Here is a 15,897-nt window from a genome sequence, read left to right as displayed (position 1 = left end):
TTATGCAGTCTTTTAAATGAGGCCTTACTAGTACATTTTACCATTTTAAAGTTAACATAACATCCCATGATTTAAATTTCTTTTTACTACATATACAGATATTTAGTTTGACTTTTTATTGCATTCCCACATTGTCTAGAACATGCAGAAATGTATCAACATAAGTATCATCCTTTAGCTTAGCGTTTCCCATTTTGTGTTTAAAATTTAAGTCTTAACTACCTGCAAATCCTGTACAAAATCTGCTTTGAACATCATCTGCCATGTATAGTATTTGCCCAGTCTTGTCTTTTATCTAAAAAGCAATGCATTTGAAATGCATTTTCAGCTTCTATAGTGTTTGTTATTCCTTTTATATTGGTATCATCAGCAAACATGACTAGTTTATTAACTCCAGGTGCTCTTAATTTACTCCCTTTTATTTTGTGTGTTTTTAGTTATGCTTCTCAAGAATATACACTGCTTTTTAATTTAGATCACATTAGTACTCACTGTAACACTCTTTGCTGTGGCCTGGAACAATACTGTACATGCTGCACATAATAAGTTGCACACAGGCATGAATAAAATCCTTTTAAAATAATTTTAATTGTGAAGAATTTGTAACTGGGACATGATAACTTTAAAGTATTTTTATTAAGCACTAAATAAAACTGTCACTTGTAAAATTAAATAACACAATTCAACAAAACAGTCTGCAATTAATATAATCATCTAAAAACCTAAATAATGAAAAAGTATTTGTATAATGTTATTTACAAGATATTAAAATAAAGAGCATTTTCTCTCTACTGAGAGAAAAGGAACAAAAATCACTGCATTCGAATGTCTGTGGGCACCTGACTCATGCATTTTCCCCTTTTTTCTCCCCACCATTTACAACAGTCTGCCTTCAAACATATTTAGTACAATTGCACAAACATGAATAAATATGTGTTATAATTTTTATTTGGGAGCACAACTCTCTGTTTGAGAGAGAACCTGGAAGCCATCCCTCCATTTATATTAATGTAATTTCCCATTCTTGTGGGAAATTAGTTTTTAATTGATTTGGTTTCGAGTTATGGTACTTCTTCCAGGAATGTATCTGCCTTATAAGTTGAGAACTACCTGTCATTGAGGTAAATTAGGAAGAGCCCTGATGCCAGTACAGATGCCACTACTAAATATAAGAAGGAAATGAGCACAGTTTAACATCTACCAACAAAGCCTGTAACATTTTTTATTCTAAGGGTATCGATAATTTATAATACTGCTCTTATCGTTTTAATATCCATTCATTTTCGAACCGCTTTTTCCAATTCAGGGTGGCAGTGGCCTGGAGCCTATCCCGGCAAGCAACAGGTGCAGGGCAGGATGCACCCTAGACAGGACACCAGTCCGTTGCAGGGTAGTTACATACACACACTCATATTTGCCAGGGCCAATTTTCCCAGAAGCTAATTAACCTGCCAGAAGGTCAGGGGAAATACGGGACACCAGGAGGAAACCTCCATGAACATGGAGAGAACTTACAAAAACTGTACACGGATACTGTAGCACCCCAGGAACTGAACCCAGGGCTCTAGGCCTCAGAGGCAGCAATAATAACCACTGTGCTGCAGTACTGCCCATGCATATACTGTTTGTTATATACTATAAATGTATCATTTTATTGTGATTGTTCTATTGTTCTTCCCTTCTAACATTGATGTATACTTAAATATAATATGTCTTTATTATTATTATTATTATTATTATTATTATTATTATTATTTATGTTTTCCATATATTGCACCAGGCTGCCTCTAAAGACAGGAGTGAGATTGGACCTTTAGACAGTGAGACAGCTCACTTGCATCAGAAGTAGGTGACCAGGGTTTGATTCCCACTCACACTTGCCTTTTGTCCCTGAGGGTTAGGGTGTGTGCAGGCACTTTAGATCATCTGCAGTCTTTGCAGCTATTTCTAATGTTAGTGATTAAGAATAGGACTGCAGTACTATTTGTACCATCTGGAGATAAGCTAAATCAGCTAATCTAATCTTTTATCTCTTATGATGAATCACCTGCAGTGTACCACTGTCTTATCCGTATTAACATTACAGTTATTGCTGTCTTGGTCAGGCTTATAACAACAGCTCCACAAATGTCTGCCTAACGAACAGGGTAAAACTTTAACCAGATTAATTTAGAGTGCTGTTGTCATTTGATTCAGTTAGAAAACGCAACCTTGAAAACTGAATTTGTAATAAGTAAGAATTCAAGAAAATATTGTTAACCTAACCAGGTCATCATTTACTACACTGAGTTTTGCATAGGTTACAGTTTGCAGACCTGTATATGCAGGATGGGGTTAGTTGAAATGGCACAGAACTTGCTAAACCTTGAGTGTTAAAGAACACGGTTGTTCACCTAATATTTTCCTTGCTTTTGCGAAAAGCCTTGTATATCTCGTGTATCACTGTATCCTTCAGTACTTTCTGCTGGAACACCAATTATCTGGGGACAAAAGGTAATATTGCCAGCTTTCCTTCCTCATGTTTTGAAAAAAAATTCTGTAAAGTACAGGTCTTATAATTTCTGTGCTTGTGTACAACATAATAGACCACTGAGGTAGTCCCTCTTATATGTTAACACTGTAATTTACATCCCAATCAAAGCACAGACTGAAACAGTCCCGGTTCCTTTTCAGTGTTGCCTTGGAAACCAATCAAGCTGTGCTTGTCACATTCCATTCTATCACCAGTCATGCCCAGCTACAGTATGTCACCTCGACAAATTGCGTTTTTCTTTTTGTGTGTGTAAATGGTGGCATGTAATATACTCTCATAGAATGTAATGTCAAAAGTTTATGATTAGGACAAAAATTGGAAGCTGTATTTGTAAACAGTTGACACAAAATACATACAGTACAATGCAAAACATGATGTGGCTATAGCTTAAAAGCATGTGAAAACATAAAAAGCAGCATTTGAATCGTATCTTTTTTTATTTGAGATAAAAAACATGCATAGGTGCCCTGATGAAGGTATGATTTTTTATCCTCTTGACTATTTTTGAGAAATTTTATGGAGTGCTGACTTTTTCAGTTTTTTAACAGAAAATTGAGACTAAAAACTAGGACGAGTTGGATTTTACTGTGACACCTGGCAGTCGTAGATGATGAGTTGAAAGCAAACGAATATCCCTTTGTATGCTGTGTACTGTATGTGTTTCTTTTAGCAAGGAATAACATGGGTGAATTAATGAGCATTAGTGGTCAAATGTGCTGGATTTAACAACAAAATGTCACAGGTCTGCCTGAGTGCAACATTCTTTAAAGCACTCATTGATCTCATACAGTTTATTCGTCTTCTGTGCTGTGTGACTCCTTATTCCTTGATGTTTTTGCATTAAGAAAAACTCCCCTTTCTGCTGGATTTCTCTTCCTGTCCTTCTACTTTTCACTTTAATGTTTGTAAAGCTCTGTAAATGACACCTATAAGCAACTTGAGATGCAAAAATGTAATACTGTTTAAACATGCAAAACATTTAGCTATTTGTATGATTAATACTTTATGAACAAATCTAAGAATTAATAAATAAATTCAATAATTTACGAATAAATGTAATAAATCACGTTCCTTCTGAGGATGAATTAGCGTAATCTCCCTGTGGATCTAATTAAATATATGCTTAAACCATTAAATATTAAAAAGCACAACTTTGTATATAAGTTTGTTGGTATAAGTATAAAGGACAACCATAATGATGTCACTAGGGATCTGCATTTCTTGGTTACATTTTTATGGCCTCTGAATACTGTAAACAACATTAAAAACTAAATGAACCCTCATTTTTCTTCTTCATGGGATACAAAGATTGTTATTAATTCTTCAAATGCAGTGGTCTCTGTCAATGTGATCATAAGATACATTGAGGCACTGGGATAAAAGCAAAGAAGAAAAAGAGGTACTAGTATGCATTGAGAGGATAAAAGATCTGTCTTTTGAACCTTGTACAGAGAAAGCTTTGTGGAGCTGTGATATACCTGTTAAGAATTCTGAAAGAAACGGACAACTTTTACCTCAACACCATCTCAGTCATAGATAATTTAGGACAGAATAAGGACTAATAGGGACTATAGTTTCTGAAACTATAGGCAGAATTCTCAAAATACAGATTAAAAACTCCTCCAGTTGTTTTAAAGGTGTTTTAGGTATTTGCTAAATTAATTTAACATTTTTAATTCCGTTGTGCATCTTTTAAAACCATCTTTTGCCAGCAGCCATATCACCCTGCAACTCACAACTGGCAACCCACTGAAGCTACGCGGGTGTGAGCCTGGTCAGTACCTGGATGGGAGACCTCCTGGGAAAAACTAAGGTTGCTGCTGGAAGAGGTGTTAGTGGGGCCAGCAGGGGGCGCTCACCCTGCGGTCCGTGTGGGTCCTGATGCCCCAATATAGTGACGGGGACACTATACTGTAAACAGGCGCCGTCCTTCGGCTGAGACGTAAAACCGAGGTCCTGACTCTCTGTAATCATTAAAAATCCCAGGGCGTTTCTCGAAAAGAGTAGGGGTGTAACCCCGGCTTCCTGGCCAAATTTCATATTGGCCCTTACCAATCATGGCCTCCTAATAATCCCCATCTATGAATTGGCTACATTACTCTGCTCTCCTCCCCACTGATAGCTGATGTGTGGTGAGCATTCTGGCACACTATGGCTGCTGTGGATGATGCACATCGGTGGTGGTGGAGGGGAGTCCCCATTACCTGTAAAGCGCTTTGAGTGGAGTGTCCAGAAAAGCGATATATAAGTGTAAGCAATTATTATTATTATTAAATCATGAATCAATTAGATATTTTTGTACTGAAGCATTCAACCAAAACAAGTCTTCTCTTCAGATCAATGTGTAATCCCAGAACTCACTAGAACAAACAAAAGAAGCATAAAGTAATAAACACAGGAGTGGAATGAAGTTGGAATAAAACATGTAGACGCACTAGCCTCCCAGAGCTACAAATGGATGCCTCTGCTTTAGAATTTTGTATCTAATAGTTTAAAAATGAGAATTTAGATATGATGTTTGTGTTCTGAAGTTTAAAGACTTTTTATGCTTTACCAATTGAATATTCGTAAACAAAAAAACATTTGGTGTTTGGAATAAAAAGCCTGTTCACCTTCTGCAAAATGATTAATCTAAACTCCTGCATAGTGCACTAGCCTCCCAGAGCTACAAATGGATGCCTCTGCTTTAGAATTTTGTATCTAATAGTTTAAAAATGAGAATTTAGATATGATGTTTGTGTTCTGAAGTTTAAAGACTTTTTATGCTTTACCAATTGAATATTCGTAAACAAAAAAACATTTGGTGTTTGGAATAAAAAGCCTGTTCACCTTCTGCAAAATGATTAATCTAAACTCCTGCATAAAGTAGTATTTTAAGGCCTATAAACTCAATAGCGTACTGGAAACCCAATGAGCTAAAAGTATTGAATGACAACTTCTCATTTGTAGTCCTGAAAAGTTTGATATTTTCTATTCTCAAGGGATTTCAATGCATGCAAAAGGAAAGTGTATGCTGCCTGAAAACTTAATGGAAGCATATAGTCCTAATGTACTTGTACAGTATCTATATGTTTGAAGGAAAGCCTTAACAGGTTAGGCTGGAAGTTAAACGTGACAATCACAATGCCAGAAGGGAGAGAACTGTCATACTTATTCTACCTTTTCACAGACATAAAATCCAAGTTAGCTGCCACAGCCAGCTATTTTAACCTTATAGGTTAATCAGTATGACATGTATGGGTGGGAGACATATGTAGTTCCCACTCCATAGTGGAAGGGTGTTCTTTTAAAACACATACTGTATACAGTATCTGAGTAAAACTTCAACTTGAAAACCAACAATATTGGACCAATAAAATGTGCTAAATGTGCAACTGGCAAAACAAGACAAGAAGATTCAACAAAAAAAATGAGTCGTGCTGTTTCAAAAAAGATCAGAGCATAAGAAACTACAGAAAGCTGTATATTTTGTGACAGAGAGTTATCAAAGTTAGTGTTTGACAAGTAAGGCATTTTATTACCAAATTCATTCCTGCTTGTCTGTTTTGTTTTTTGAGGATGCTGAATTCATCAAAAATTAGCCTCAGTAAATTCACAGAGCACACTATAATGACTCAACTTTTCCCTTTTTCGTTGATAGGTGTTCTACTGATCCTGACACTGACAGAAGAGCAGATATCTGCTGACCAGGAACTGTTTCCCAGTCGGACAGCTCAGGACACCAAGGTCTCTATGGGAACACCGAACAGACCAGGAGCTGGTTTCCCTAGGGTACAAGGCAGCTCACCTTGGCAACAAAATGCCAGTGGAGAAGGACATGTTCAGGGATACTCCGACACCAAACTGAGAGAGACTGAACAAATCCAGCCCACATCGACTCTCAGCAAAACAGCTCCAAGTCTGGATAAAACATCTGGTGAAATAAACGTGTCAGGGACCCCAGCGAGTGCATTTTCTACTTATCCCAGCACAAGAGGAGAAACCTTGAAGGCTTCTAACACTAGTGCTTTAAATACAGACACAATGCAAACTCAGTTTACTGAGAAGTTGAAAGTGGAGGGCCCTACAAGTTCCAGCCAGCCTTACTTTCCTACAGAACTTCAACCCTCCACGTCAACAATAACCCTAAGAGATCCTTCTTTGACTACTCCAGAACTGTCCAACCACCATGCCATTACTCTGCGGGAACTGAGTGAATACAGCAGTGTTAATGTTTCCAATGACACTTTTGGCCTTACAGTCACAGGGCAGGAGAAAAGCGCAAGACAGGGAATGACAGAGATGCCTCTTGCTATCTCTCCGACCACCTCCTGGTTTGCCTCTGACCCGACAGCTTCCTCTTCTAATCACAGCTTATCACCAGAGAGGAAGGAAGCTTCAAATTTGACGATTCCTGATGGGAATAAAAATGCAGCTTCACACTTACTTAAGACCACCCCTGGGGAAAATATCAACGTTTCTTTAACTACACAGGAAAGTTTTGCAAAAATAAATTCAACATTTAATGGCACAGTGACGAGCACCATGTCCATTGGTGTTGAGTCATGGAATTTGTCCTATGCCTCCACCACAGAGCTGGCTTCAACAGCAACAGGAAACTTCCTGAACAGACATGTACCCAAAGGTCTGAGGCCCAATACCAACAACTCCCATGTTACTGACGTAGAAAAGCCTCATCAGAGAGCCACCATCTGTCTCAGTAAAATGGACATTGTGTGGATAATCCTGGCCATCAGTGTTCCAGTGTCATCCTGCTGTAAGTAAACCTTTTTGATTTGTCTGTGGCATTGGAAACATGCTTTGATTGTGAGCATAAAAACCAAAGAGTTATCAAGTTTCACTTTAAATGAGCATTCTGTTGCTTAACCAGAGACACCTTTTAACATACAGGTAAATGCAGGTAATAGGAAATACGGAGAATTAAAGTTCCCAAAAGACACAAACATTCATAAGGGATGTCTTCTTATTTATTATTTATCAAGCATGCTTGGTAGCCACCTACCTTGTTTGTGCTTGTGGAAGACTTATTTTACGAACATTTAGTTTTGTCCTCTGCTCTGGGCTTTTTGAAGCTGAACATTTGTTTTTAAATCCCCTGTTACTGATTTTTTAAAAACAAAAATCTTTTACTTGTTTCTTACTAAATGTACTGATTTCAAAGGCTGTTAATAAGAGAAACCATAAACAATGAATGTACTATTGCTGAAAAGACACTTTACTATTTAAGCATATTGCTTTTAAACAGTCATTCCTAACAGTTATTTGGCTCCCACTTTTACAGATGCTACTGCTTTTAAATGTAACCCAGTTTTGAGACTCCTGCAGAGCCAAAAGTGCATTGTATGTACAATAACTGTTGTTGCTTATGATCCCATATATGCCATACATAATTTTGCAGTATAAATAGAAAACCTGGGTATGTCCAGTCTTCTATTTCATATTAGTCTTCCTGCATGTCCTTTCTAGCTTTTCACATGTGAAGCCTCACCACACAGCTCCCAGCTTACTTGGGACATCATTTAGATGCACAGATACATTTCTGAAGCACTTCCTTTTGATTTTGTTCCTGCCCATTTAAGGTGTCCCTTTGTCTCTCCCTGCCTTGACAGCTGTTTTACTGACAGTTTGCTGTATGAGGAGGAAGAAGAAAACCTCCAACTCAGAAAACAACTTGAGCTACTGGAACAATGCGATCACCATGGACTACTTCAACAGGCATGCAGTCGAGCTACCAAGAGAGATCCAGTCTTTAGAAACAGCGGAGGTACAATTGTAGTTCTACAATTAGGGATGTTTATAAACGGGAAGAAAAAGATTGCCCTGAAGACCTACTTATCTGATTGATCGATGCTGTATCAAGTACCGTATGTCCATGTGCATATATGTCATTTTTGGGACTGTAGCAACTGTCTCTCTGAGACAGTTATCCTTGTAGGTTTAAATCACTACAAAGAGAGATAGGGCAGGCATTCACACATGGGTTAGAGATGAATCAGATGAGGACTGCACAGTGGCGCAGAGGTTAGCATTGCTACATTATGGCTCTGCAGCCTTGGGTTAAATTCTTGACCTGGGGTGTTATGTGTATGTTCTCCTTGAGTTTGCATGGGTGTCTTTCAGGTGCACCAGCTTCTTGTCAGAGTCCTGACTTACTGGAAGGTTAATTGGTTTCTGTAAAATTGGGTCTGGTGTGAGCATGTGTGTTTGTGGCTGTATGTGCACTGCCTGGACTGATGTCTTATCAGTGGTGTATCTTGCCTTGTGACTATTGATTGCTGGGATAGGCTCTGAATGGATGGATACGTACTGTAGGTAAAGAAATCACGAGAAGACGTCTCTTTATGAGAATGGTTTTGCTTAGACTAGTTTTAGGACTTGTCAGTTCTGCCGATGGTATTTTCAAATGGTAATATTGAGTCGTCACTGAACTGAGTACGGAAGGGTCAGTATTTGCCTGTCAACTTAGGGCTTCTAAATACAATTGGATAAGAGGAAGTAGGTTATTTGGAGACATATGAGGGGAGAAGCACAGTTCACTCTTTCAATCAATACGTTTAACTAATCTCCAAGCTCACTCTCCAAGGAGTCTGGTTCACTGGGAAAGGAGGTGGTGTCTCTTAGGTGGACAGAATAACTTAAGATGCAAGTTCAGGTTGAAGGAATCCCATTATGATTGACAAAAGGGGAAACCAGATAAGCAACTTGGACTACAGACCATTTTAGGGTGGTCTGGTGATAACACAAATTTGGTATGGCTTAGGCCTCAGTCTTAAAATAATCTTGCAGTTACATTCCACATAGGAATTTGAATAATGCAAAGGGCCAACTAACAGGTGTCATACACAATGACCTTGTGTAAGATCCTCCTCGTCAGAATACAGGTTTAAGAGGGAGTTGCCACAGGGACATTAAAATATTTTATTTCAAATGAGAGACTTAAGCTTTAGATACACGGTCATGACACCATTGTTTCTCAAGGCATTATACAAAGAACGTATTAACCTTATTGTTAAACAGTGATTTAGGTTTGGCATGTTATAATTTCTGGCACTTAGAACATTACGAACATGCAAAGGAAAGGTGGCTCATCTTGCAAATTGAAGTGGCTGTAGGATTAATAGTTGAGGCTTTATTGATTTTAACACTTGTAAATGTCAAATGAGAATGGCACCACGGCTTCACCTTTACCTTCCACACTAAGATAAGGTACTAAAAAACCATTGTTATGTACTTCATGTACTGTGGTTGGATTGAGTATGGGGATGAGCGAGCTCATTTCTCTGTATGACAACAATCTAAAAATGCTAATTGCAACATTAACTTTCAGACCAACACAAGGTTAAATTTGAAGACTATAATAAACTTGATCAATACTACAATGCACAACTAACAGTATCCATTAGGTCTAGATTTGGTGTCCTAGTAATACATTACCATTTAATATTAGAAAGAATCAATTTATTCTGCACTTTTGGCTACTATCACTGTATGTATGATTGATACAGAAGATAATGAAACGTTTGGAAGCCCCATGTGGTATTGTTTAAATTGTGCATTCATGTCAGGTAGTGCTACGTAAGTTGGCAATTACCTGGGATGTCTAACATCAACTCAAACACCAGAATGCAAATCAGAAAGCAGAACACTGGTAGAAAGACTGCGCTTGGAGCACAGCCTGAAGCACTGTTATTTTGGTGGTGATTCATGATGATGTATGTGTCTATCCTCCTTGTCCTATGAGTGCTCAGTTGCATTCAAATCAGACAAAATGCAGGTGAGAATGTGGCTCCTGTCCCACCCTGAAGGAGAAAAGTCCTTCATATGAGCTTAATGAAAGGGTTTCTTTGCTGTAAAAAGTGATAGGGCACTGGACTCAAGCTGTATTCAATATGTTGCTATGTAGTGAGATTGGAATATACAGTACCATTACACGCAGCAAACCAGTTCCTAAAGTTGCTATCCTCCATTATGCCATTCTCATCATTTTTCCTGTATGAACTTGCTCTGTCATTGCTCGTGAGACAATGCATCTGATATCACCCACCTTGGCCAGTATTGAGGGATCATTCCTATTGATGCAACCTCTGTAGTCGTGTATCCCAGTAATTTCATGCCAACCTTGGGTCCTGGACTCTGCTGTTGGTGGATAGGAACTGCTGTTGGTGTCTGTTGGTGTCTTGTTCCTGCCTGCAGGACTCCAGAGAATCTTCTTCTCTCTTTCTCTGAGCTTCAGCATTTTTGCTGTGGTTTCAAAGCTAGTAAACTTTTATGTATATGGCAGCCAACTTTGCACATTTAGATTCACAAAGCACGTATTGCTTCCTTTGCACATTGTGTTACACATCTTGGTATTTCATATTCAAGGGGTGATAAGGAGAAAAAATAAGTGGCCTTTAACATTTTTTTTAAAGTCACAGCCCCTCGTATTGAATTAAATTAGATAAGCTTCAAATAAATAAATATTGAAATGGCATTGACATATGACATTGACTTTTATGTACTTTTAAATTTAGGGCACACATGTGCATGAGAATCACTATGTACTGTATGTGACAAGTCAGCTAAACCAGTTGAAAAGGACATGCAGAGTTTGAGATGAAAATAGCAGATCTTTAATTCAATTCAAATACACGCACACAATTATTCCCACATTTCTGTGAACAGTATAAGTGGAATGTTTGTAAAATACGATATTAAATAGGCAATATTAAAATCAGAGGTAATAGAGACATGTAGTCTTACATATATATACAATGACTTTCATTTAGAAATTTATGGAATTTAAGCTTTATTGTAGGCACCATTCTGTTATTGGAAAGATTACAGAATGTATAGCTCATACAACAGTGTGATTAGTGCTTTACTCAGTACCTACTCATTAACAGAGTGTGCAGAAAATCCCTTTGTGGTTTGTAGAATGACAGAAATTCACAAAAAGCCATTTTCCTTAGAAGACTTTAAAGAGCAAAGTTGGAATTCATTACAGTATGTGGTTGTATTGACAAAGAAAATAAGATATACTCTACAAGTGTAAGCATTGTGAGAAAAACAGATTATTTGATATATTGATATCAAATATTTGATATATTGATACTTTGGAGTAGTTTTAAAAGTGTGTTTATGTTACTGAAGCATTTGAGCAGCCCACTGATTAAATGTTTAGAAATATTTTCAACATTATTATTTAAAGGGGAACTGCTGTCTACGTTTCTCAGATGGGTTTTTTAAATTTCATTTACAAAATAGTACTGTATGTTACCATGTTATCGCAACTTGCATTTGAGTTCCCACGATTTGAGACATGATGGTGACCCTTCCTGCTCACTAGTGATCGTAATGACCAATGTAGTGTGATGTACAAGCAAATAAGTGCAGGTTGTGCAGCAGACATTTCACTGCAGAAATATTCCAATCTGATCTGCATGCAGACTTAACAAGGAAGTAGTATTTGCCAGCAAAGCCATCTCAAAATCAAAAGCAATATTTCTATTGGATTAAAAGAGATGTATTCACAAGCCTACTTATTTACAATGTAATAAGGCCATAACATGTCATTATTATGTTATTGTGTACATTTTATTTGGATTGTGGTTTGAAATGCACTGATCAATCACAATTGCCTGCATCCACACTTTACTAGTACACTTGCATTGCCTTAAATGGCCTGTGATATACTAATAAAAATGGTTCCGTCTTTAGTCATTAGATTTTAAGTAGTGTAGTAAAAAATTGTAAAGTAAATCCAATATCACATATAAGTATCTCAATGAAGCAATAATTTGTTGTTGGCAACAGCAGTAGATGAGGTGCTTGAGCAACCTTAATAAATAATTCACTAAAAGGTGCTTGTGATCTACCACTATGCCAAAACTTTTGCTTGATGTTATGCTGATTAGACTTATTTATTTCAAAATATAAAAAATACACAATATCACGATTACATCATTGCATTAAACATTTTACATGATAAAAGCAGTGTAAGGGCTATACTGGTGCAGTTAATTGGCATGTCTTGCTTTTAACTAACCGTTATTTTCTATGCTTTTAATTTTCACTGTAGCACTTACTGTATATGTCTGGCTCTATTTCTGTTTTACATTTTCATTTGCATTCTGTTCTGAAGGAGCTGGAGACTGAGACAGTGACATGCATGGGATGCTGAATGTGAGCAGGTCATTTCTTCTTTGTCCTATGTTTTCTGCTTCTTTCTCATGTTTATCGGATATTTTGGCATTCTGTTTTGCTTTTTATTTTGTTTGACTTTTGTCTCCTGTTGTTTTTAATCTCGTGTTTATTGTGATTTTTAGAATTTTCACACTTATTGCATACTCATGCTCACACTCACACTTTCATACTCACAATTATACCCACACTCACACTTATACACTCATACTCACTTTTACACTCACATTTGCACTCATACTGGAGAAGTGAGAAGTTGAATTAAAAGGGTATTTTAGTGCAGCCCAAAAAGGATACTGGAGGTAACAGCCATACTCTTATAAGTGTATCCCAGTGTCATGGGATCTTCAATGGCAAAGTAGTCAGGACCTCAGTTTAACTTCTCATCCAAAAGGTGATACCTTCCATCATCATACTGGGACACTGGCTTGAAAATCCTGGACCACAGGGAAGAGCACCACCTACTGATCCCCCAGTATCACAAACAGGAGCAATCTGATTTTCATTAGGGGGTCTCTAGTCCCAGTACTAACCTGGCCCAACTTTGCTTTACTTCTGTAATATGAGGAACTTATGTTCATCTTAATATGAGGTAGTAAAATTGTTGTCAAATGGCATTGCTACTACATTTTAACCTATTTTTTTATTTGAGCATATGAACATAAGAAGGCTTTCAAAAGAGAGAAGTCCCATCAAGTTGAATTTGTTTACATACACCTCTGCTGCAAAAGGTGCTAAATAAATATAAAATATAACAAAACTAAGTAATTTCCCAGCATAAACTCACCTTTTTTTCCAAAACATTTATATTTGTATGGGAAAGTATGAAGTGAAGTCATTTTCTGTGTGAAGTATACATGTTCTCCAGTATTCATGTCGAATTCTACAGGTGTACCAGTTTCCTTTCACAGTCCAAAGTATGCAGTCTAGGTTCACTGGAATCTGGAATGGAATGAGATCAACAACAAAATTATTGCATCAAGTTTGCTTTTTCAATTGAGTAAAAACAATGTTCAAAAAGAAAAGATTGTATTAATTTAGAAATGTTTTTTTTATTTATATAATAAGTAATATACAATGAAATCTCCAAGTACTGGGTGTACTTCCCTTCTTTGAGAGAATTAATAACTATTACGTTTTGCAAGTCTGAAAAAAGTGCGAAAGATGTTGAAGAAGGATGGCCAACAAATCTCGTAAGCTACAATATGCAAGGTTGGGTGTGATCAGTATCGGGTTAGGAGACCACTAAAGAAAACCAGGTTGCTCCTGAAATTGGTGGTGGTGTACCAGTAGCTACCACATTTCTCCCTGGCCATATGCAAACTAAAGCACATGTATGTTGACAGGGGGCACTTCGGGTTTTTCACTTCAGGAATTTAGGTAACAGGATTATGCTTAGCAATGAGATAATCTTGCACAATCCTGCTACCTAAATTACCCCTTTAATTCAACTTCAACAAAGTCTTTTTTGTTTTATCTACCTAATCTGCTGCATAGCTGGGCTGTTGAAGCAGAATAGCTGCTGTGCTTCACTAGGTGAGTATTTCATTTAAGCAGTGGTTAAGTTTGGTCTCCTCATGTGTGCCAATCACTGTGCAAAAGCCCCAGATTATTTTTATCTTAACATTTGAAGATTTGTAACATGTTCATTCTTAAGGCTACAATACGGAAAGATTCATATTTCTGTTGTTCCATTTTGTGTTACATTGACATGCAGAGAACAACTCTGCCTAGTTTAAAATCATGAGTCATGAGTTTTTTAGATTTATAGGTGGGTTTACCTGAGGTCCTGACTCTCTGTGGTCATTAAAAATGGGCGTTTCTCTATATGAATAAGGGTGTAATCCTGTTGTCCTGGCCAGATTTCCCCACTGGTATTTACCTATCATGACCTCCTTATAATCCCCATCTGTGAATTGACTTCATCACTCTGTTCTCCTCCCCACTGATAGCTGGTGTGTGGTGAGAGTACTGGCGCAGGTGGGGCTACACATTGGTGGTGGTGAAAGGGATCTCCATTATCTGTAAAACAATTTGAATGCCATGTCCAGAAAAGTGCTATATAAACATAGCATTATTATATGGCTACTAGGAATCAGTAGAGAGTGAGAGTGTGTGGTGTGGGGAAGACACAATCCGGTTTTGGTGGGATCAGAAGACCCCTGGGCAACAGAAATAAAAACTGAACTTTTCAACCAAGCAAGATGTGGAAACGAGGATTGTCACAATTTAAGAAAATAATATTAAGGGCGTAAAATCCATTAATCTCTAAAACAATAAGGGCCAAAGTGGTTCAATAAAGCTGTTAAGAAGGAATAATAAGAGGAAGGAGGGCACTTTAAAGAGGGTGCCCAAGTTTTATAGATTGATGAATAAACTACTCTGCAAGTGAAAAAAGATACAGTAGGGAAGGAAAATAATATCGTAATATATATAATATATTATCTTCAATAGAGATGTTTACATAGATTCTTCTATACCTCTTGGAGACAATTGGTGGGAAGAAATAAAAAATCATTCAGAATGTATGAATTCATATCACAATTCATATCATGTGGAATTGTAAATACAGGGAAGTTAGGCTTACATTTTGTGATGCACAATTAATACCTTAATTCTGATATGAATTTGATCACTGTACTACCAAAATTATATTTTGAAAGAGGTCAATAGAAAGAGGTCAAAGAAGAGCAACAACAATGATTTCTGGTTTCATATATATTTCATGTCTTGATAAAAGAGGTAAATATTCTCTGTAGGAAGTGCTTATTATAATTTGCTTAGCAAATGCCCTTCTCCATGGCATTGTAGAAAATCTACAACAACACATGATTAAATATAAAGACAAAATTATTTGAGTACAGTAAAGAAAGGGGTAAAAATTCAAATGAGAAGAAATTGAGAGGAGATTTTCCTCAGATTCCTCAAGGTCATCCCAGGGGACTATTTCACACTCAGTAGGGAAAGAAGGGCATGGATCACAGCTGGAAATTACAAGGGATTGAATTTCAGATGGAAAAAAAGGGCAACAGTATTCACAACCACAGCTGTGGGTACTTGGAACAGTCTTTCCACCAAGGTGGTTGAGGCCCAGACTGTTCTTTTAAGAAATGGTTTGTATGGAAACTTGAGATTCATAACGTTTTAGACTAGGTTACTCAACTACCAAATGAGCAAGATGG

At 37.2% G+C, this 15,897-nt stretch overlaps 1 protein-coding gene across 3 annotated transcripts in view; it reads left to right on the top strand.

The window, feature by feature from the left end:
* The window catches only part of tmem108 (transmembrane protein 108), an 87,675-nt gene that overhangs the window by 69,427 nt on the left and 2,351 nt on the right, over positions 1-15,897 (top strand). For all 3 annotated transcript variants that reach the window (XM_088643739.1, XM_088643737.1, XM_088643740.1), the window contains 2 exons: positions 6,174-7,289; positions 8,143-8,297. In XM_088643739.1, coding sequence (XP_088499865.1) covers positions 6,174-7,289; positions 8,143-8,297 — 1,271 coding nt within the window. The remainder of the gene's footprint in view (positions 1-6,173; positions 7,290-8,142; positions 8,298-15,897) is intronic.

The sequence above is a fragment of the Lepisosteus platostomus genome, chromosome 8, assembly GCF_059453375.1.
Source record: "Lepisosteus platostomus isolate fLepPlt1 chromosome 8, fLepPlt1.hap1, whole genome shotgun sequence".
In the NCBI taxonomy this organism is placed as follows: domain Eukaryota; kingdom Metazoa; phylum Chordata; class Actinopteri; order Semionotiformes; family Lepisosteidae; genus Lepisosteus; species Lepisosteus platostomus.
Note: the sequence above shows the minus strand (reverse complement) of the source record. Positions and strands in the feature narration are given on the sequence as shown.